Below are 22,853 nucleotides of genomic sequence, written 5' to 3'. Positions count from 1 at the left end.
TATTTCACTGTCTTAGTCCATTTGTGCTGCTACAATGAAATATCACATACTGGTTAACTTATGAATAATAGAAATTTATTTCTCAGAGTTTTGGAGACTGGGAAGTCCAAGATCAAGGTGTCAGCAGGTTTGGTGTTTAGTGAGGGCTGCTCTCTGTTTCCAAGATTGTCCCTTGTTGCTGCATCCTCTGCAGAAGAGGAATGCTATGTTCTCATATGGCAGAAGAGCAAGACAATGTCTCTTCGACATCAAGCCCTTTCATAAGGGTGCTAATCCCATTCATGAGAGCTCTGTCCTCATGACTTAATCATCTCCTAAAGGCCACATTTCTTAATACTGTTGCATTGGGGATTAAGTTTCAACATAAATTTTGGAGGGGATACCATCATTCAAACAATACCATTAGCCATTATAATTTCTTGAGTTTTGTTCCCAGGCTTTCAGATGATACCATTTTACTATATTTGGTATATAATTTACCAAAACTAAATTTCACCTGTTAACAATATGTTGTGGTTTGAATGTGATTTGTTTGTCTCCACCAAAGTCATGTTAAAATTTAATCTGCAGTGTAGGGAGATGGAGTCTAGCGGGAGGTGTTCGGGCTATGGCAGCAAATCCCACACGAACAGATTAATGACCTCACTCTGTTAGTTCCCTTGAGAGCTGATTGTTAAAAATAAGCTGGCAACTTTTACTTCTCTCTCTTTTGCTTCCTCTCTTGGCATGTGATCTCTACATGCTCTGTCTCCCCTTAGCCCTCTGCCATGAGTGAAAGCAGCTTGACGCTCTCACCAAATGCAAATGCCAGTGCCCTGCTTCTTTTACAGCCTGTAGAACTGTGAGTCAAATAAACTACTTTTTTTTTGAATTACCCACACTCAGGTATAGCTTTATAGTAACACAAAACAAACTAAGAAAACATAGGTGCTGGTCAGTGACTGCTGCTGAAAATAGAATTTTTAAAACCCATGAGAGGTGAAGCATGAAGAATTGCTTGCTTTAAATGATGTTCACATTTCAGATAGCATCTGAAGCCATTATAGGAAATCAAATTTTGGAATGATAGTGAAGACTGTAACAGGCTATAGCAAAGTAACACAAATTATTTTACCTTAAGTAATGGAAAAAATCCAGTTTATTACAAAGAAAAAATATGTATATGTACATTAAATTATTTGAATATTTTAGAGGAATAATTATTTCTTTTGCTAAACTTCTTCATTAAAGTTTATTTTACCTTAGTTAAGAGCAATGTACAACTTCACTGAGATGCTAGCAACGTTGCCAACATACACATGGTTCTATTGTAGATCTAAGTAGGAGTTTTCATAGATTAGATGAGATTATAATAAATATATAATAATAATGATAAAACTTTGGACAGATGAAATGTTCCATTTGTATTTGTCAAGCACAGAAACAATGGATCTCTCTATTTCATGGAGGAATCTGTGACAACAACAGAAATGTTCTGCTCTATTGTTTTGTTTTATTTATTTGGGTAGAGACAGAACGTCACTCTGTTACCCAGGCTGCAGTGCAGTGCTGCAGCCATAGCTCACTGCAGCCTTGAACTTCTGGGCTCATGTGATCCTCCCGCCTTGGGCTCCCAGAGTATTGGGATTACAGGTGTGAGGCACTGTGTCTGGTCTGTGATTTTGTTTTAAAGAGAAATTAAGCTAGGAATGTGTGAAGAAAGAGTTAAAAGAAATATTCCAATTCTTATCAATGAAGATAAGTAAAAATTCTAAAAAATAAAGTAAAAATTCTACAAAAAAACCAATCATTTAAGAAAAATTAATGTAGATGAACAGAAAAAGCTAGAGCTTTTTACTCTATTTACATTTACTTTATAGGAACTTTTTCCCTCTCACAATAAAAAATGCTCTGGTAAACAGTATACTTCCAACATATATTTTTAAAAATATAATTTTCTTCTCAAAATGTCAATTTGCATGCTACTTTTCAGCCGTGTGCCACAAGGTTAGCGAAGTACACTTGCACAAGATTAACTGCTTTCTAAGAAGGCTTCATTTTTTTTTGGCAGAAATAACTGTAACATATTATCAGTGGACATATCTAGGTGAGAGTAGTCTATGAATTCATAGGCAAACTATTATAGTTTCAAAGGGCATCTCACAGTTTGAGTTCTTTAAAGTTCAGATCTGCTTCAACACATCTTGGTATGCTCGTCTTGAAAAGGAGTCAAGGAAGTCAGCTAGTTTTAGCAAATAACTATTGGAGGTATGATTAAAGTTACTCTTTGCAAAAAATAATGCTTATGTGTTATAGTCCATTATATAATGAAACTATAAATAAAAGTTTCTTGTACTAGATGACTACCTTGTTAAGATTAAACATTAAAGTTTTTCCAGAAACAGTTTTCCTTAAGATTTTTATATATGAAGACTGTATATGTACTGTGAATGAAAGACAGCCTTATTTCAGAACATTTCTAGTTGGCATCAAATTACTGACCTGTTTGATATTCTTGGAGATAGGACCTGGAATAATACAGTCATCACTGTCAGAAGCTGATATGTCCTCTTCAACTGTTAAAAAATAAAAGAGTAATATTTATACAAGTTAAACCAGTTCTACTTATACCTTGTGAAATAAAGAGAAACAAGCAAACACCATAAGATAACCTTAAGAAACATGGTAATTATGTCTAGATCTTTTTTAGTAATAAATTTGTTTATAGACATATTACATTTTAGGGAAAAAAAAAGACTAAAAATTTCAAGGTTAATTTTGTAGAGGCAAAGGAAATGCCAATAAAAAAACACCTTATTGTAAAATTTAAGAAAAAATTTTCAAAAAGAGAAGCATAGGGTAATAGATGTTTTTTAACAGTCTGACCAATAATGTTATGTAAGTCAATGCTATTCTTATTATTCAAAAGTTTTAAAATTTTTATTGCTTTATTGATATAAAACTGACACACAATAAACTGCACACAATTAAACTGTAGAATCTGACACACACACACACACACACACACACACACACACACACACACACATATTTTAATTATTTTTAGAGACAGGGTCTTGCTATGTTACCCAGGCTGGGGTATAGTAGCTATTCACAGGCACCACATAGCACACTCCAGCCTCAAAGTCCTGGGCTCAAGTAATCTTTCCCTCACAGCCTCCAAACTAGCTGGGACTACAGGCATGCAACACTATGCCTGGTTAAAATTAGATGTTTTGCCATAGCATAATTCTGTGAAACCAACACCACAGTTAAGATAGTGAACATATCCATCCCCTCCAAAAGTCTCCTTAGGTCCTTCTGTAATCTCTTCCCTTCTGCCCCTCCCTGTTCCTATTCTTACAGATTAGTTTGCTTTTACCAGATTTTAAAAAATACATTAAGTGGTCATTTTGGCTAGTTTTCAATTTTTAAGTCAAGATCTCTACACTAATGCAGATGATAATATTGAACTCAAAGGTTATATAAAACTGTTTAAAACATAAATTGGGAACATGGTCAGCAACAACATTTGTATTCCATTGTGGAGCTCCAAGTTGAAATAAGCAGAGATATAACAATTCCACCTTAACTACAGCTAAGCAGACAGAACTATATTCTATCATTTCTGTCAAGAAACAGGTATCATGAAGTAGATCCTGCTATTAAATGATCATGTTCTATGATGCATACTCTAACAGACAAAACAAAGCACAGAGTTAAGTAAATAATGTTAGTTTAAAAAAGGAAGTCACCTTCTGGTTCCAAGTCCTCTGTTATTTCTGTTTCATCTTCAGAAGACACCAAGCTTTGTTTTGCAAGCTGACCTTCAGACAGTAAAGACACATCATCTTTTCCTTGCTGCATTTTCTCAGTATTCTCTTTTACCTTGTCTACACTGCTTTCTTGTGAAACCTGAAAAAATAAAAGCACACTGGTATATTTATTATTGCTTAGATCACATTTTATAGCATTCTTGCTGGAACATTTGAATAATAAAGCATAAAAATTTGAGACTTAAATATACAGATACATAATATGTATGAGACTCAGAAAACAACCACTTCAATTTGTACAGACAAGTGAAAATATATAGATAAATGGAAATCTGAATATGTACTAAGAATAAAAAATGAATTAATCTCAAAATGAATTTTACATTAAGACTTTAATTCACATATCCATATATTACCGGCCAATAGCAGTATAATTACAGCTGTTACACTTGTCATATTTTTGACTTTTTGTTCCAAGGAAGTCATATATAAAAATAGGATAAATGCTATGACTTCCTGAGTCATGTCAAAACTTATAAGACAAAGTCTATAAGAACCAAATTAAACCTTCCGAAATAATTTTAACACAAGTGCATACCTTGGGAACATGTGAAACAGCTGGCACATTAATTTCTATTTCTGGTATATGCTCCACTTCTGGCAAAATTTCCTTCATATCTTCAGGAGGAGAAGTCTCCTTATATTAATGTGAAAACATGCATGTATGTTATTTTTTATTTATTACTAAATCCCAAATCATTCTGACTATTCCATCTATATTAATGAACTAATAAAAATTGGCAGCAAATATAATAGTAACTCATATGACACTGAATTTACTTAGTATATTTCGATAAAATGGTATTGATATTCTTTAAAATATAAATATATATTTAAAAACATATATATGTAATTGAAGAACTGCAAGTTTAGTTCATTGAAGCACTGTTTACAATAGCAAAAAAAAAAAAAGAGAGCGATACAAATGTCCAACAATAAGGCATTAAATAAAAAATGCTGCATCCAAATAATGATACAGATCTGTGTTTATTAACATTACAGAGAATACATAACATGGTGCTGAGTAAAAAAGCTATTTACAGAACAATATATATAGTTGTATTATGTTTTGTTAAAATACAAACAAGGAATCCAACATATATCTGTGTGTATTTCCATGGGAAAAATTATGAAAGGAAATTCATCAAAACAGTATCTCTGAGTTTTACATTTGGGAACATTAAATTTTATTTTCACTGTTTTTTTTTCTTCTTTGTATTTTCTAACATTTCTATGTTGATAATAAATTATTCATGTAATTTTAAAAATGCCATATGGTATCATAGGTATGTATTCCTTATGATCAATATAATCTTTTTATTTCATCGAATATGAATTTATAGTTAGCTATTATTCCTGGGTTAATAAACTAATGTTTAGTCTTAAAATATAGCTTATGACTTTTACTATTTTTAAAAGTAAACATGGCCAATATAGGAAATGTGAAAGATAAATATAAAAGAAATCAATATAAATCTAGTACTCAATGGTAATATCTATCAAACTTCTTAGATTTCTATTTCTTTAAAACTAATTTTTGATAGAAACAAAATTTCAGTTGCATGGTGATAACCGTATGATAAATATAATATATCCTGTTACATTAAAAAAATTTAATGTTATAAACATTTCTTCTTTATATGAAACTTGGAAAAACAATTTTAAATAACAAAAGAATATTATATTGATGGGTATACTATGGCTTCATGAACGATTTTAATACTGCTGGACATTTAGCTAGTTCACAATTTTTAGGTATTATGAGTAACATTGCAACAAACACCTCTATGTTTATGTCTTTTTAATGTTAGTGGTCATTTACTTAGGAATCAGGCTACCTGTGTTCAAATCCCAGTTCTAATACTTTGGCCATGAGCAAGTTACTTAACCTCTCTAAACATCACTTTCGCCATCTTTAAATGGGAATAATTCTAATATGAATGACATACGGTTGTTGTGAGGACTAAATGAGTCCAATGTATGTAAAGCACATAATAAGCACTCAATAAATACTAGTGATAAAACGTCTACTGATTTATAACTATTGAATTCATTAATTATCATATATATATTAAATGATCTGTATGTGCCAGGTATTATTTTAAGCTCTGGAGAGACAGAATATTTTGATATAGGTTGTAGTTACAAAGGTGTGTACATATTTAAAAATCCATTGAGCTCTGTGCTTAAGATTTACGTCCTTTACTATATAACCTATATGTGAATTACAAAGAAGATACATTTTCTAAAAAGTGCATGTGAGAGAGAATGGTAACAGTCTGAATACGGTATATATTTAAAGTACAGCTGACAGCTTTTGTGGATGACCTGGATGTAGGGTCACACTCCTTGACCATATGACAAAAAGAGGAGACAAAGGGATGCCTCCAAAATTTCATGCCTGTGCAATCAAGTGAATGATTATGTCATTTACAGAGAATGGGAAACACTGAAAGAGGCAAAAATTTTGGAAGACGGTTGGTATAACCAGGAGTTTGGTTTTTGACATGTTAAGTTTAAATTCCTATTAAACATTCATTGCGTATTAAATAGTAAGAAAATGAATATCAAATTCAGCAGTGAGGTCTAGACTAAAGATTATAAATATGAAAGAGTTGGCATATAGATGCTTTTTCAAGCCATGGGACTGTACAAGATCTCTGAATGTAGATACGGATTGAGAAGAGGTCTGAGGTTGACTGCAGACGCACTTTGATATTTAGACATATGGCCAAGGAGTGTGAGAAGTATAACGGTAAAGTTGGAGGAAAGCTAGAAAGGCGTGGTGTCCCAGAGGCCAAGAGAAGAGAGGCCCATATTCCACTGTGTCAAATGCTCCTGGGAGATTAAGAGAGGCACTGAGAATTGACTACTGCATATGGCAGAAGGTCACTGTGACCTTAGTAAGAATAGTTTTAGGAGGATAAAAGCTTAACTGAAGCAAGTTCAAGAACCAATGTGAAGTGAAGAAGACAGACTTTAGACAATTTTTTGAAGATTTCTTTTTTTTTTTTTTAATATATATAAATAGGAACAGAGGATTGGGGCAGAAGCTAGAGAGAGATAAGGGCTCACAAAAGGGTTTAAATAAAAAATGTGAACAGTTAACACATATATATAGTGCCAAAACACAAAGCAATCATTTTAATGGGAAAAGACATATTTTATTCACCTGTTTCCATTTAAATCAGGTAGGGAATAGTATACCTGTATCATTTATTTCAAATATTGGTTATGAAAAATATGAGTATTTTCAGTGTTTATTACTCACATCACTCTGACGTGGCATGATATCCATGAAAGACACCTTCTTATCTACTGGTGTTAAACGTTGTCTTGGTTTAGGTCTTGGTGCCTAAGACAAACCAACCAATATGTCAAACTGAGTATGATGACCATTAGATTTCAGATAAGATTTTAGCTATTCTTTTTTTTGGTGGGGGTGGCTTAGTTTAGTTTAGTTCTTAAGTTTCATATTCAAAATTTTACACTTGTAGAAAAATTAAAAGTCACTGTTACTCACTACAACTAGTGTGCTAACAGAGGGTGCTGGAGGAAGTCTTTGAACAACGTCTGGCTCTTCTCTGTGTATGAAATTTCTTAAGTCTTCAGTTGCTATTGATCCGCTTGGTGGAAGGTAGGCAAATTTCCATTTCAATATAACATGGATGGTGCCAGCAGGATGCTTTTGATGGTCTGTTAACTCAAATATTCCTGTCAAATTACAACAATTTTAATTAATGCTAGGGTGAAGTTCCGTTACGGTAAGAATTAAAGAAGAACAAAGAACTACCTCTCTACTTTAAGAGTCTCAAGCTCTGCCAACTGAGCTAGCCAGGCGGTTGTACCCCTATTTTAAAAATAATTTTGGCTTTTACACAGAATTCAGATGGCTTAGACAGTAAAATAGAGACAAAATAATCTATGACAGGTTCATCTCTGAAGTAGACTTCCTCCAGAAGTGAAGGCCTCAAAGATAACGCTGATTCAAAGATGAGAAAATTAATTTATAAATATTTTAATTCACTGAAATTAAATTCAGAGATTTTTCAGAATTCTTAGCCTTCCTTCAAGAAGGCTTATGGCTCAAGTATCAACCTCCGTTTTGACCTGAGTTTTTGTAAGGCTTGTCTTTCAAGAAAAATATATTAATACTTTAAAGTTTCAAATAATTTACCCATCGAAAGGAATATTTATGTTACCATATAATTCTATTATAATTTTAAATATATTTTATTGGCATTTGTTAAATCGCTCTAAATTAATAGTAGCACAGAAAAAGTCCATAAAATTAACAGACCATCTACAACAAATAGCAGTAACAAAAGAAATGTGAATCTGTTACATTGAGTCTCAAATGGTAATAGTTGCACTAGATTTTTGGGTATGAAAAAAATCTCTGACTTAAAAAAAAAAACCTATATATCTTTTTAATTATTTTTTGAATAGTCAGGGTCTCATGACATTGCCCAGGCTGGAGTACAGTGATTATTCACAGATGCAATCATAGCACACTGGCGGCCTTGAACTCCTGGCCTCAAACCATCCACCTACTCAGCCTCTGGAGTAGCTGGGGACGAATGGTACCCAGCTTAAACCTAAATTTCAAGCATTAACTTTGCTTAAGGGTATCCTTTACTTTGCTTTCAAGTGTTGATACTCCTTTTAATGGCTGGCTGGAAAAAAAACAACTCTCAAACTCTAGACTTTAGGCAGGATAAAAGGGTAAAGGTAGAACATAAGGAGGTGATAAACCCCTATTACAGGCATAGTAAGACTTCCAGAATGGCTAAGTAAAAACCTCAGCAAATGTGCTCTTAAAAAATGATGATAAAACTGGATAAAATGGTCAAAAATAACCATTTAAGGACTCCAGAAATTGATCAAAGATATTGGATAAATGGAGAAACATTTACTCAAGAAAATCTACTGCACCTCAGTATGAACAGTGGAATCTATGGGGCTGCTCTCATCCTCCCCTTTCTCCCCCAGTCCCATTTTACAGAAGTTATGCCAGGCTAGGACAGACTAGGAGGACGGGCAGCCTCTGTTGTAGGGGGCTGACTATATGTGGAACAAAATATAGATAATTTCAGCCCAGAGGCATTGTTAAAAACAACAGCAACCTCAGTGGCAAACAATCAGAGAAGGTCAGTATCACAGACAGCCTAAGTTCTCAATACTGGTTGCGGCAAGCCAAAAGACCAGAAAGCCAACCAACAATTTAAAAAGGAGATGCAAGGAATAAGATATCAAAAGTGGGTGCTGGCCAGGTGGGGTGGCTCACGCCTGTAATCCCAGGACTTTGGGAGGCCAAGTGGGGGGGGTGGATCACTTGAGGTCAGGAGTTCGAGACCAGCTTGGCCAACATGGTGAAACCCTGTCTCTACTAAAGCTACAAAAATTAGCCAGGTGTGGTGGCGGGTGCCTGTAATCCCAGCTCTTATGAGACTGAGGCAGGAGAATTGCTTGAACCTGGGAGGAGGTGGAGGTTGCAGTGAGCCTGGGTGGTGCCACTGCCCTCCAGCCTGGGCTACAGAGCAGGACTCCAGCTTAAAAAAAAAGTGGGCCTCAACAAGATCCTATTTATAGCTCATGGTGTGGAAGGCTATGGACATGCACAAAGCTGTGTAAATGCTCAGAAGAAATCAAAGAGGACCCTGGTAAGCTATCTATCCCTGGCTGAATGAGAGGTCTAGTCAATTCATAAAGTAAAAGTTGAGGCAGGCTTGTAGACTGAACTTTGATTTGAATGCATCCTCCATGCCACACACTGACCCATAGGCAAAGGGTGGAAACCTACTGGCTCAAGGTGTTTAAGCACACCTTTGAACAGTCATTGGCTAACCACTAAGCTATGCTGACCTATGGTTAAAATGGAAACGAAAAGAAACAAAACTTAGCAGAGACATCAGTGGCTATACACAGTAGGGGAAACATTCTACATAATTAGTCCAGGCAAGCTACCAAACAAACAAAAATAGCAACAATAACCACCTAGGAAATGACGCTACAATATATTATCCAAAATGTCCATTTCCACTCATGAGACATGCCAAGAAATAGGAAAATGTATTGCATACACAGAAAAAAACCTATCAATAGACATTTTTTGAGAATGACCACGTTAGACTTGGCAAAGATCTCAAAGCAGCTATTATCCATATGCTCAAAGAACTAAAAGAAAGCATGTTTAAAGAATTAAAAGGAAAGTATAATGATAATGTTTTATCAAAATGAGAATATAATAAGAGATTATAATGCTTGGGTGCAGTAGCACCTGCCTGTAGTTCTAGCCGCTCAGGAGGCTGAGGCAGGAGAATCGCTTGAGCCTAAGAGTTGAAGTCCAGCCTGGGCAACATAGCAAGACCCCTAATTATGGAGTTGAAAAGTGTAATTATTGCAATGAAAAATTTCAATAGACAGTTCAGTAGGAAATCTGAACTTATAGAAGAACAAAAATGAGTACAGCCTCAGAAACCCATGGGGAAACCATCAAACATACCAACATGTGGTACGTGTACTGGAAGTTCAAGAAGGAGAAGAAAAAAGGGGCAGAAAAGAATAACTGAAAAAATAATGGCAGTAAACTCCATAAATGTGGTACTTAACATGACACTACACATAGAGGAAGCTCAACAAATTCCAAATAGGATAAATGCAAAGGGATCCACATCAGACACATAAGTAGAACTGTTGAAAGCCAAAACAAATAGAAACCTTGGAAAACAGCATCAAGTAAGAGAGAACCTCAATAAAATTAATAACTGATTTATTATCTGAAACAATGGATCCCAGGAGTAAGGGTCTGATGTACTCAAAGTGTAGAAAGTTAAAAAGTGAACTAAACTTTTGACCAAAAATATTATATACAGCAAGGCTATCCTTCAAAAAACAAAAGCAAAACAAAAATTCCCAGAAAACAGAATCCTCCTAGATTGAGAGAATTCACTGCCAGGAGACACCTAACTTACAAGACATATCACAGGAAGTACTTCAGGCTGAAGGAAAGAGACACCAAGTGGTAACTCAAATCCACACAAAGGAATGGGGACTAACAAAGGTAATTACATAGGTAATTATAAAACATAGTATAAATACGTATTTTCTCTTTTCTCCTCTTATTTAAAAGATAATTGCATATAACAATAATTACAAAATTATATTGTTGGGCTCAAAACATAGCAAGCACAATGGTGATAGCACAAAGGCAGGGAAGGAAATAGAGCTATATTGGAGTAAGAAACTGATATCAGACAGTAACTCAAATCTACAGGAAGAAATAAAGAATATCAGAAATGGCAAATATGTAGGTAAATATCAAAGTCTTTTATAATTACATATTTCCTCCCTTAACTTCTTTAAAGAATAGAAGATTTTATAAAGCAATAATTACAACATTGTATTGTTGGGTATATAAAATATAGAGGCATATTATATACATATATATGATAATAATGGCAAAAAGAAGATGAGAGTGAAATTATATTGTATTTTCTATATTTTAATTGAATTAAATATTTAATATAAATATCTTAAGAATTTAATTCCATTAAGTCAGTATTAATTTTAAGTAGACTGGGATAAAATGTACATTGTGATCCTTAGAGCTACTAGTAAGAAAATAATTTTTAAATATAGTAATATAGCTCCAAAGTTTAAAGACTGAGAAGAGGTTAGGATGATTAGTTACAAACAAATCATATCCATAACACTAATTTGTTATGTTTTGTTTTACAATTTTATACATTCTAGAACATAGACTTACCTGAGATACACCTGTCATGTGCCAGTGAAATCAGAGGCACATCGACTTTTCCTATGTAAATATTCTCCTGGGTATCACTATCATCAAAAACATAAAAACTCAGAGACTCTGACTTAAGGTATCGATCCAAATCCATATTCATTGGCACTGGGAAATACATATGATCATCAAACTGTGGATCATTGCTACTGGGAATGATGGCTGTATCATGGTCTGCAAAATCAAAAAACTTGTACACAACATATGGGTGTGGCTGCAGGTGGCTTGCTCGGGACTGCAGGTGGTTGCAACATCTTACTGTAATGTGAAGTTCATTTAGGTTGCCATCTGTGGAATCTGTAGAACTGAGTTGAGTAGTTTTGGGTGCTTGCTGACTTAACTGGAAAAACATACATATTTATATTTTAGAAATAATGCAGTTAAAAGATAAACAGCAGCTGCCAACCCCCAAATAAGATAATTTTGTCAATGACAAAAGCTGCATATTTTCACTTCATAATTTCTCAGTAAAATAATCTTTGATTCTTATTGAAAATCAATATTCCCTAGAACATGTATGAATACATGATCCTGCGTTATTAGCAAGAAACCCTGGAGACTGAGCATACATGTAGAGATTGGTGCTAAAATCAAATAAAACCAAGAAAAATGTTAATCTGATGTTCTTTAATTCTGTTTGATAACTAAAGACTATAGTGAGCAATGGGTCCACCGACGAATGTCCTAAGTAAAAGACATTCACCTGCCCGCCCAGAGTAATGATTCTGTTATATTTGGGTTGGCCCTCATCCTGAACTGTTGGGATTTGAGGAAGCAGATACCTGAGGCCAAATTAGCTAGTATAACAAAGTCCAATAGTTATAAGAAAAAGAAAACAGAGTCAGAGATAAACCTTGAAGGGATAAACAGCTAGGACTGGGAGGATACTTCAGGAGAGAGATGAACAAGGAGTAATTAGGTAGAACCGGAAACTACTCAATGGTTCCTTTGGAACTATTCCTGAGATGGGTGGCACACAGGCATTTTAGAAAGCAATTGTGCTATCCGTTAAATCTTCCATGGCTGACAAGATCTGGAACAAAGAAAATGCTAGTGCTTCTGTGCTTTGTTTAGTTCAGTGCTGGAGAATTCTCTACTTATCTTAAGGCATCCCTCTGTGTTTCTGAATCTGGATTGAACATGTGGGACCCTGTCTCCATGAGAAGTTTATTGGAGGAGGAAAAAATAAATCTGTCATCATTATCTCCTTAGTGGAGAAATCTGATGTGTGGAGAGGAGAAACCTAAGAAGGGAATTACAATATTGCTTTCCCAGGGGTAGTTTGCTCTCAGCCAAAGAAGGCTAAGTGAAACTACTGAAAAAGTACCTCCACTTCTCCCCTTCAATCTATCCACCAGAGCTGAAATTCCACCAGGAAACAACTTATTCAAGTCAGAATCTGGGAGCCCAAAAAGCTTTAAACTACAAAACCAAACAATGTGGTCTCCTTAGTTCTAATTCCCATCTCCTTAACAGCATTTCCCAAAGTGTGCTGTAAGGAATACTGGCCAAAAGATGGTCTCTGAAAGCAGTTGCACTCTTTTGAAGTTTGGGAATCAGTGTGTTATTAGTCATGCTTCTTTAACTGAAAGTCATAGAAACCAATTATACCTAGGAAAAACAACAAAAAAAGGACTTTACAGTAACAGGAATATTTCATGGAATATACAGTAGAAATGTGGTTGGGCCTTCATAAGGCAGTGGCCTAGAAAACCAGCAGAATGTCCTCTCCATCTGGTCTCCATGTTTTTCTGTATGTCTGTTCATTACTCTCTTTCTTCAGACCCAATGTCTTACCTTCGCTGTTTAACACGGCAGACGATGGCTGTCCATTGCCCCCAATTTTACGTGTTCCAGGTATGTCTTGCTTTCTTTTAATCTCAGAGGGCAAAATCTGATTGGTTCAACTGGGGTCAAGTGGATATTCCCAAATCATTAGTTATAATTGGGTGAGGAGTGAAAGGAAATGGGATCTGCTAACATAAACCCGGCCACTGGGAGCCTAGCCCCACGGATTGGAGGTGAGGGAGCTCCCAAAGAAAAAGAGGTAAGATAATTATGACTTGAGAAGACATACCAAATGTTTCTACTATATCCTATCCCTCTGTTACTCAATGTAAGTGCATACTTTACGTTGCCTATTAAGATTCGTGTTATACATGAGAACTCCTAAAGTCAAGAATCCTATTTAACCTTGCTCAATTCAGGGTTTTCTGCATTGATTAGATCATGGAATTAATTTGAAAATATTGTAATTAAGACTCCATGAAACATTGTTTGGGAAATGCTTCCCTCAGGAATTGCATTTACATTCCCAGTTCTCAGAAAGAAAATATTAATTTTGCATTCTACTTTGCACTTCGGAAACCTAACATGAAGAAATAATTTGAAAGGACAATGACTGATAGTCCAATAATAGCTGTTTATTTCCTTAACAGTAGAAATTGTTAACAAAAGTCTCTTGATGTGTGACAACAGTATTATGATTATTAATTTTTCAAAAGTGTCCTGAATAGCACAAGGGAGTTTGTTTGTATTGATGGAACCATTCTGTATTTTGGATGTGGTGGTAGTTATATGAATTTATACATGTGATAAAACTGCAAAGAATAACTACATACATACATGCACACACACACACACACGCAAATGAATGCATGTGCAACTGATGAAATCTGATCAACGTATGTAGCCTAGTTAATAGTACTGTACCAATATCAATTTCTCAATTTTGAAATTATACTATAGTTATGTAAGATGTTACAATTAAGAGAAATTGGGTGAAGTTACAGGGCACCTCTTTGTACTATTTTTAACCACTTCCTGGGAGTCTATGATTACTTCAAAATAAAAAGTTAAAAAAAAGCCACTTGATGGCTGCGAAAGAAAATACTTACAGTTTAAAGCATGACATGTAAATAAATATTATAAAATTTCTATGTTTTAAAAGGGTCTTAAAGCCAAACAAGCTTACCGATTGCATATGCTCTGGCCCCTTAAAATTCGATGTTATATATCCCAAAGCCTTTGCCCGTTCTCGATAAAGTCGAATTGCTTGATCCATGGGAACTCTTAATCGGAACCAGTATTCCACTGTGCCAAAATTTGGGATGTCTCCTTTAGTTCCTACAAATCAATACATAACCCACAGTTATGTTAAAATAGTTCCACACATTAAAATATATGCCGGTAAAAAATACATCAATGGCATTATGCATTAAAACTATACATGTTATGCTGAGTAAAATAACATGACTTGCACAAATAATGTGAGATTGGCAAATAACAAATGAAGAAAACAGTTACTTCTGAAATATGAGTTTCATCGTATGTTAAATATTATTAAAGAACTACGTCAAACTATGTTTGAGATATTCTAATTTATACTATTTCATTCCTTCTGAAATATATTTAAAAAATCTAGGCTGAGCATGGTGGTCCACATCTGTAATCCCAGCACTTTGGGAGGCCGAGGAGGGTGGATCATGAGGTCAGGAGATCGAGACCATCCTGGTCAACACGGTGAAACCCCGTCTCTACTAAAAATGCAAAAATTATCTGGGTGTGGTGGCACATGCCTGTAGTCCCAGCTACTCTGGAGGCTGAGGCAGGAGAATTGCTTGAACCTGGGAGGTGGAGGGTGCAGTGAGCTGAGATCGGGCCACTTCACTCTATCCTGGTGACAGTGCAAGCTTCCATCTCAAAAAAACAAAAATCTAAACATTGAATCAAATATTCCACAGATTCTTTTTGATGAGATAGTGTAATACTTTTTAAAAACAAGTTGCACTCAATGTGGTCTGACATTTACAATATTAAACCTCAGAATTATAAATATGACATTCCACATTTTTTTTTTTGTTCTTTTTTTTTTTTTTTTTACAAACCCTTGTGTCGAGGGCTGACTTTCAATAGATCGCAGGACATTCCACATTTTAATTCAAGTTTCAAGACATCTCTGGCACCTTCCCATTTCTATACTCTATCACAAGCAGAGGAGAAAATATTACGGCTATGCAAAATACATGCCTCATGCAGTATATCCTTGCATGATATTTGCCCTGCACACCCTTGGAACTCCTCTCAACTCAGGCAGCTTTTCATGTCTCTTCTGTGGGGAGGGCTTCCTATATGGCTCCCAGGAGAGCAGAGCCCTGTGTCTCCTTCATGGAGGCTGTATGGCCTTGTTAGGGCACTAACTGCTCTGGCCTGTTTGTTCACCAGTCTGTTTTTCTAATACGCTATAAGGTGCTTGACAGCAAGGGCCATAATTTCCACCGATGTACTCCTACCAGAGAAACTAGTGTATAAAGGCTACTTAATATTTGTGAAATAGAGATATTCTATACATAAACTTTTCTGAACAGAACAGATTATTACAAACACTACCCCTACTCTCTCCCACTTTATCAATTTTTTTCCCTGCTAATGGATCATTCTCATCAGCATACAAATGTAACTTAGTATCTGCCTGCTATAGTTTGAATGTTTGTACCCTCCAAGACTCATGATGAAATTTAATTACCACTGTTAAGAGTATTACAAGAAGGACCTTTAAGAGGTGATGAGGGCTGGTCTGAAGGTAGTGAGTTATCTCAATAGATTGTTCACAGTCAGTTACAGATTGAACTCCTTGTTCTACTCCTTCTCCCCTTCTCACTACTGCACTTGACTAGGCTTTAAAAAAAAAAAAAGATGATGAGGACACAAGGGATCCATCCTCATGGATAGGATTGGTGCCATTATAAAAGGCTGAGATTGGCCCCTTCTCGCTCGCTCCCACCCTCTTACCTTCTGCCATGTTACTAGGCTGCAAGAAGGCCCTTACTAGATGTGAACACCTTGATATTGGACTTCCCAGACTCCGGAACTGTGGATAATACATTTCTGTTCATTATATTAATAGATTACCCAGTCTCAGATATTCTGTTACAGTAGCACAAGACACACTAAGACAGAGGTCATCATTTTAAAATAAGTCCTAAAGGAATAATATTAATGTAATATATATTTACTTTTATATGCATAAAAGATCTTTGAAGCTGGGTGTAGCGGCTCATGCCCACAATCCCAGCACTTTGGGAGACTGAAGTCAGGGGGCTGCTTGAGCCCAGGAGTTTGAGACCAGCCTGGGCAACATAGTGAGACCCTGTATTTATGAAAAAACACCACAAACAATCTCTGAAAAAATTTGCAGTCTTTGGTGAGGGGACCCAGGGTAGCTAAGGTACAGGGGAGGGAAGTAGACATTTATGTCTTTTCGATTTTTGAGTCATGAATATATTACCTATGCAATCGATCACTTAATTAATAAAATAAAATCCCTCCTAAGACCCTACGTCACGCTCCTTCCTTCTTCAAATACTTTCTTCACTTGGTCCCTAGGGTACCACAGACTCTTGGTTTTCCTCCTACATCACTGGCCACTCCTCAGTTTCCTTTGCTGGCTCTTCCTCCTCTTCCTGAAGCCTTAATTTTGGTGTTTCCCAAGGCTCAGTTCTTGGCCACTTTCTTTCCTTTATCTATATTCACTCTCTTTGGGGCTTTATCTATGTTATGGCTTATATTCTATATGCTAACAACTCCCACTTTTATATCTCTGCCCCTTACCTTCAGATTGGACTTCCCAGACTCTGGAACTGTGGATAATACATTTCTGTTCATTATATTAATAGATTACCCAGTCTCAGATATTCTGTTACAGTAGCACAAGACACACTAAGACAGAGGTCATCATTTTAAAATAAGTCTAACTACCAGCCTGACATCACCACATGGATGTGCAAAAGGTAGGTCAATCTTAACTTGTCAAAACAGAATTCTTGATTTTCTTTATCAGATGTGTTCCTTTCCCAGTTTTCCCAGTCTAAGTAAATGGCATCACCATTCTTCTAGGTGCTTATGCTAGAAATGCTTACTTCATCCATTTCCCTCATTATCACACATTCAACTGATAAGCAAGTCTTGAAGGAGAAGTTAATAAAATATGTATGGAATATGACTACTTTTTATCGCCACTTTCACTACCATCTTAATCCAAGCCACCATCATCTTTCTTTGATCAATGTAATAGCCTGAGAATGGTCCTATTTTCCCTCTTGCCTGCCTCAGACTATTCTTTCCACAGCACTCAGGGTGATTTTTCTAAAGGCTCAGAAAATCCAAACTCCCCTCTCTGACCTACAAGGCTCTGCAGTAAGATCTGGCCCTGCCTATCACTTGGAATCCCCCATTGCTGCAGCCACTGGGCTTCCTGTTGTTCCTCCCACTGTCAGGCTTACTCCTCCCGCAGGTTTTGGCACTTGCTATTACCTCTGCCTGAAACATTCTTCCCCTGCATCCTGGCAGGGATCTTCATTCTTTACCAATGCCATCCCCTCAGAGAAGCCCTCACCCGAATTTGCAACCTGCCAGTTCTCCCTTGAGCCTCTTGTTCTGATTAATTTTTTTGTATTGCCTGTATTCCTCTCTGGAAGGTAGGTTACAGGAGTAGTTTTGTCTATCTTATTTATCACTGACCACTGTATTCCCAGTGCCTACTACAGTGATAACATAAGGTCTTAAAAAATAAATCATTTTATAGTTTACATTATTATTTATAACAGTTATACCTATTAAACTATAAATCGTTTAATAAATTTATAAATAAATTAAATAATTTAGCCAGAGTATCAATATGATAAACAACTTAAGTTCCAAGTTTAAAAAAATTAATAGCCAATGTATTGACATCATCAATAACATTTTTTTTTTGAGATGGAGTTTCACTCTTGTTGCCCAGGCTGGAGTGTAGTGGCGCGATTTCAGCTCACTGCAACCACTGCCTCCTGGGTTCAAGTGATTCTCATGCCTCTCAGCTTCCCAAGTAGTTGGGATTATAGGCATGTGCCATGACATCTGGCTAATTTTTATATTTTTACTAGAGCCATCTAGTAAAAATACAAATATTGCCATGTTTTGCCATGTTTGTCAGGCTGGTCTCCAATTCCTGGCCTCAAGTGATTCACCCGCCTCGTCCTCCCAAAGTGTTGGGATTATAGGCGTGAGCCACTGTGATTGGCATCAATGACATTTAAGATAGTCCAACTGACCGTGGGTAAAGAACATTGTCCTTGCTCTAAAGGCACCTTTAATACATGAGAGAAGATAGCAATGTGGAATACTATATTGATATATGAACCAAATTAGGATTTCAAACACTCAAAGATTATACATTGTACTTACCAACCAAACTTGCTGTACCAAATATTCGGCCACTTTTTTCAAGAATTTCATGAAATTTTAATTGACATGCTGCAATTGTTTCATATTCTGTGCTATAAGCTTGATGGACCTCGAGGGTGATAGTATTCTTCTGAATATATTGCAAAAATAAGTCATTAACATGAACAAGATATTGAGAAGTGAAGTTATATTCAGGATGAAGGCCCCGCACTACAGGAGTTAGCTGTAGTTCAAAATCATAGAAAGCATAGGTACAGAAAGTGACAGGCTCTTTATCTCCAGATGCCTGTAAAACTTCAGAAGAAAAGGTTACTTTGTTGATATGGATTTCAAAAAGATTTTCGCCTCGTTCTAAGTGGATGGTTTCATCAAATTCATCAACAGAGTCATCTGGCATGATTTCTGGTTTAAATTTGTACTGCTTGGTGCCATAGGCAATATCCTTTAATTGGGCTGCAAGAGAAGGCAGTTTAGAGATTTCAAAATATTGACATAAGAAAATGAAAACTGGCTTTTGAAGTGGTAGGAAGTCTGAGTACTTCTGGTGAATAGTCTCAATTTAAAATTCTATCACTTACACTGTTTTTCTGTAAATAATACTTCATTGTATAAAAATGTATCATTTCTGTTTTGATGTCACTTATTAGGCAACAACAAAATTGCAACTTCAGTTGTAATACAGCCTAAGCTAGGAAAAAGGGGAGAAAAATATCAAAAGAAAAAAAGACCTCTGAAGGAACAGCTGAGGTAACTACTTGGATTTCACCTGCTTCCCTGTCTCTGCTCTACTCAGTCTTCTTTCCTATAAAGGCAGTCTCTTTTTCTGCTGTCTCCTTCCCTTTGACTTATTGAGACTTGTGCTTTTCTTCTCTGTAGGGTGATGGATATGTTAATTATCCTGATCGTCGTGATGATGGTTTCACAGTTGTATACATAGGCCAACCAGATCTCACCAGTGTGGATATCTGCCTTACTTTTCTGTGAAATTGCTCCAGAGAAAGCCACCAATAATCAATGAATGGCTAGATGCAATGAACGTTGGTCCTTGTATTGCCTGATTTCTTTGCTGCATTTGCCACTGATGACAGCTTTCCCATTGGTGAACTTCTGTCCCACCTGGGCTTCCATGTTGTCATCTTCTCTGCTTCTTCTCCTGTCCTTCTTCTCATTCTTTTCGGGTTTCTCTTTCTCCGCTAGTTTTCTGGGCTTCTGTTTTCAATTATTTCCTTAGTCTATATATTCTTATGAGTGATCTCATCAACTTTTATGACTTTTGTCATTATCAATACTCTAAAGGCTTTCATATTGCTATTTTAAATTCATATATTTATTTTCTCAACTCCATTCCTATGTTTCTAATGTTTTTCTTACCCCTCTATCTATCTAGATATTCCACCGGCATATCCCATTCAACATGTCCGAAACAGAATTATCATATTTTGTTTGTTTTGAGACGGAGTCTCACTCTGTCACCCAAGCTGGAGTGCAGTGGCACAATCTCGGCTCACTGCAACCTTTGCCTGCCAGGTTCAAGTGATTCTCCTGCCTCAGCCTACTGAGTAGCTGGGATTACAGGCACCTGCCACTACACCTGACTAAAAAATATTTTTAGCAGAGACAGGGTTTTGCCATGTTGGCCAGGCTGGTCTTGAGCTCCTGGCCTCAAGTGATCCACCTGCCTCAGCCTCCCAAAGGGCTGGGATTACAGGCGTGAGTCACTGTGCCCGGCCCATATTGTCTTCTTGCTATTTCTGTACTTTAAATCTCAAGTGATGATTCACTCATTCATCCAGTTGCCCAAGCTGGATCTGAGAGAGTCAACCTAGATGTCCCTCTTTCCTTTTTTGAGATTATCATAAAACAGCACCCCTTTTTCTTGTGTTTGCCTCACATCTATAGGGTCACTACTATTCAATGCTATTTCCGAACTCTTCAGCAAATTTGTTCCTGTCCTCACTATTTGCACTGTACCTAATATATATTCCTAGTTTACTACCTAGATTATTATGGAACTCAAAATGCTTCCTTCCTTCAAATCTTCCTCTTTCTCCTCAGCACCTGTAGCATAATCACCAAAATGCAATTCTGAGTGTATCATTCCCTTCCTTAAAATCCCTTAGTGGTTCTCCAGGTTATTAAGGGCCCACCTCATCAATCAGGATGGCAAACAGGACCTTCATGGTTTTGTTTCTTCTGGCTTTATCTCTAGGTTCTCCTTCCTTTTTGACTTTCCTGAATTCCAATTGGATGGATCTATAGTGCAGTTTCTCAAATGTACTGCAACGCTTCATATTTAGGGTACTTTTCCCTGCTTTGCTTACTGCCTGGAATGCCTTATATTACTTTTACTTAGTAGTGACTTCTGTGATCTTCAAAGACTCCATACCTACTGTGTAAAGTCTCCCCTGAATCTTGAGGTAGAAATAGGCATTCTCTCCTCCATGTTTCCTTGATACCTTTAGATTTCCTTAGCTTTTCACTCTTCAGAGTAAAGCATAACCATTTATTTATCTGTCAACATCTTAGAAGTTCTATGAGGGTAGTGCCTCAGATTTTTCCTATTTGTATTCTCCCTGCTCAGCACTTTGCTTAGGATGCATTAGGGGCTTAACCATGTTTATGGAGTGAATCAATGAATTTAGGGGACAGATAAAATATGATGGTAAAAATTTAGTAAGACTTGAAAGAAAATCCCAAACTCTGTGACTTTCCTTTTAACCAAGAAAATTCCATTAAGCAAATTTTTATTGAGTACTACTTGGAATAAAAGGTACATACTGCTCCTTGACTTTTGGAAAGTCCACTTTCGTCAGATAAAGATATTTATTGAACTCCTCTACCCGGATCAGAGGTTCTCAAAGTGTGATTTGGAAACCCCTGAAGGCCTTTGAAACCATCTCGGGGGTCTGTGAGGTCACAGCTATTTTTATAATAATGCTAAAATGTCATCTGCCCTTTTCATTTTTATCCTCTTACAAGTGTATAATGGAGTTTCTTGGAGGTTACATGATGTGTGATATCACAACAGACTAAATGCAGAAGCAGGTATAAAAATCCAGCTGTTTTCTATTAAGCCAGCCTCTATAAAGATTTGTGAAAATGTTAAAAATTTAAAAAATTTTAATCAAAGCCCCCCTTCTCACAGTATTTTGTTTTGGAAAATATAACTTTTAAAAAAAAATAAATACTGCAATTTATGTTAACATGTAATAAGTTTATTATTTTAATATGAATTAAAAATATTTAAAATTTTTTTCACTTTTAATTTGTTATGATAAATATCAGTAAGTATAACTCGCAAATAAAGGCCTTCTCAAACCTCAATAAGCTTTAAGAGTATAAAATTCCTGCTGGCATAGACCACTGAAGTGAGTACGGTATGCAGTGGACATGAAAGAGAGACAAAGTACTTACCACTGTAGAACTTACATTGTCATTATGGAGAATATGCAAAACTCCAACAACTGAAGAACACTTACATGCTCCCTAAACATAAAGCTTTTGAGTATATGAGAAGATGACTGGGTTGGTAAGGGCTGAGCTAGTTTTTTTCAATGTGTAGTCTTGTACCTGCATCTGAATAGCTTGCAGTTATTTCTAAATACAATATAAAAAAAAGCATGGGTCCCAGGACCTCTAGGGGTAGGGCCCAGGAAACTACATTTTAAACAAGTTCCTCAAGTGATTTTACTACTTGTTAGAGTTTGAAGATCACTGTAAAGGCATTTCAAGTGGAGGGACAGCTAGGAATAATTAGAACCAGCTTCCCAGCACAGGTGAGCATTGTGTTAGATTTCAAAGCAGGGAAGTGTGTATCTTGGAATCATGGCAGAAAGGAGGTTTAGGCAGGGCAAACAGCACGAAAAAAAGGCATGGCAGTGGCCTGAGCATGACAGGCAGAGGACCTGTTTGGCTGAGGTGCAGAGGTTGCTTAGAAGAGAAATTAGAAAGGTGTGGTAAATTTGAGTCTGTAGTAATTTACAAAGTACTCTGAAATCTTGTTTGCA

The 22,853-nt window shown here is 36.2% G+C and overlaps 1 protein-coding gene across 8 annotated transcripts in view; it reads right to left on the bottom strand.

Annotated features, from left to right (window-relative positions):
• RPGRIP1L (RPGRIP1 like) overlaps positions 1 to 22,853 on the bottom strand; it is a 99,179-nt gene that overhangs the window by 31,637 nt on the left and 44,689 nt on the right. For all 8 annotated transcript variants that reach the window (XM_037739103.1, XM_037739104.1, XM_037739109.1 and 5 more), the window contains 8 exons: positions 18,847 to 19,299; positions 14,597 to 14,748; positions 11,584 to 11,962; positions 7,342 to 7,529; positions 7,087 to 7,170; positions 4,354 to 4,452; positions 3,735 to 3,894; positions 2,482 to 2,555 (listed from right to left, as the gene is read on the bottom strand). In XM_037739103.1, coding sequence (XP_037595031.1) covers positions 2,482 to 2,555; positions 3,735 to 3,894; positions 4,354 to 4,452; positions 7,087 to 7,170; positions 7,342 to 7,529; positions 11,584 to 11,962; positions 14,597 to 14,748; positions 18,847 to 19,299 — 1,589 coding nt within the window. The remainder of the gene's footprint in view (positions 1 to 2,481; positions 2,556 to 3,734; positions 3,895 to 4,353; positions 4,453 to 7,086; positions 7,171 to 7,341; positions 7,530 to 11,583; positions 11,963 to 14,596; positions 14,749 to 18,846; positions 19,300 to 22,853) is intronic.

This window comes from Cebus imitator, unplaced genomic scaffold (assembly GCF_001604975.1).
Source record: "Cebus imitator isolate Cc_AM_T3 unplaced genomic scaffold, Cebus_imitator-1.0 Scaffold63, whole genome shotgun sequence".
Classification (NCBI taxonomy): Eukaryota; Metazoa; Chordata; class Mammalia; order Primates; family Cebidae; genus Cebus; species Cebus imitator.
The sequence above is the reverse complement of the archived record's forward strand: the minus strand, read 5'-3'. Positions and strand labels throughout refer to the sequence as shown.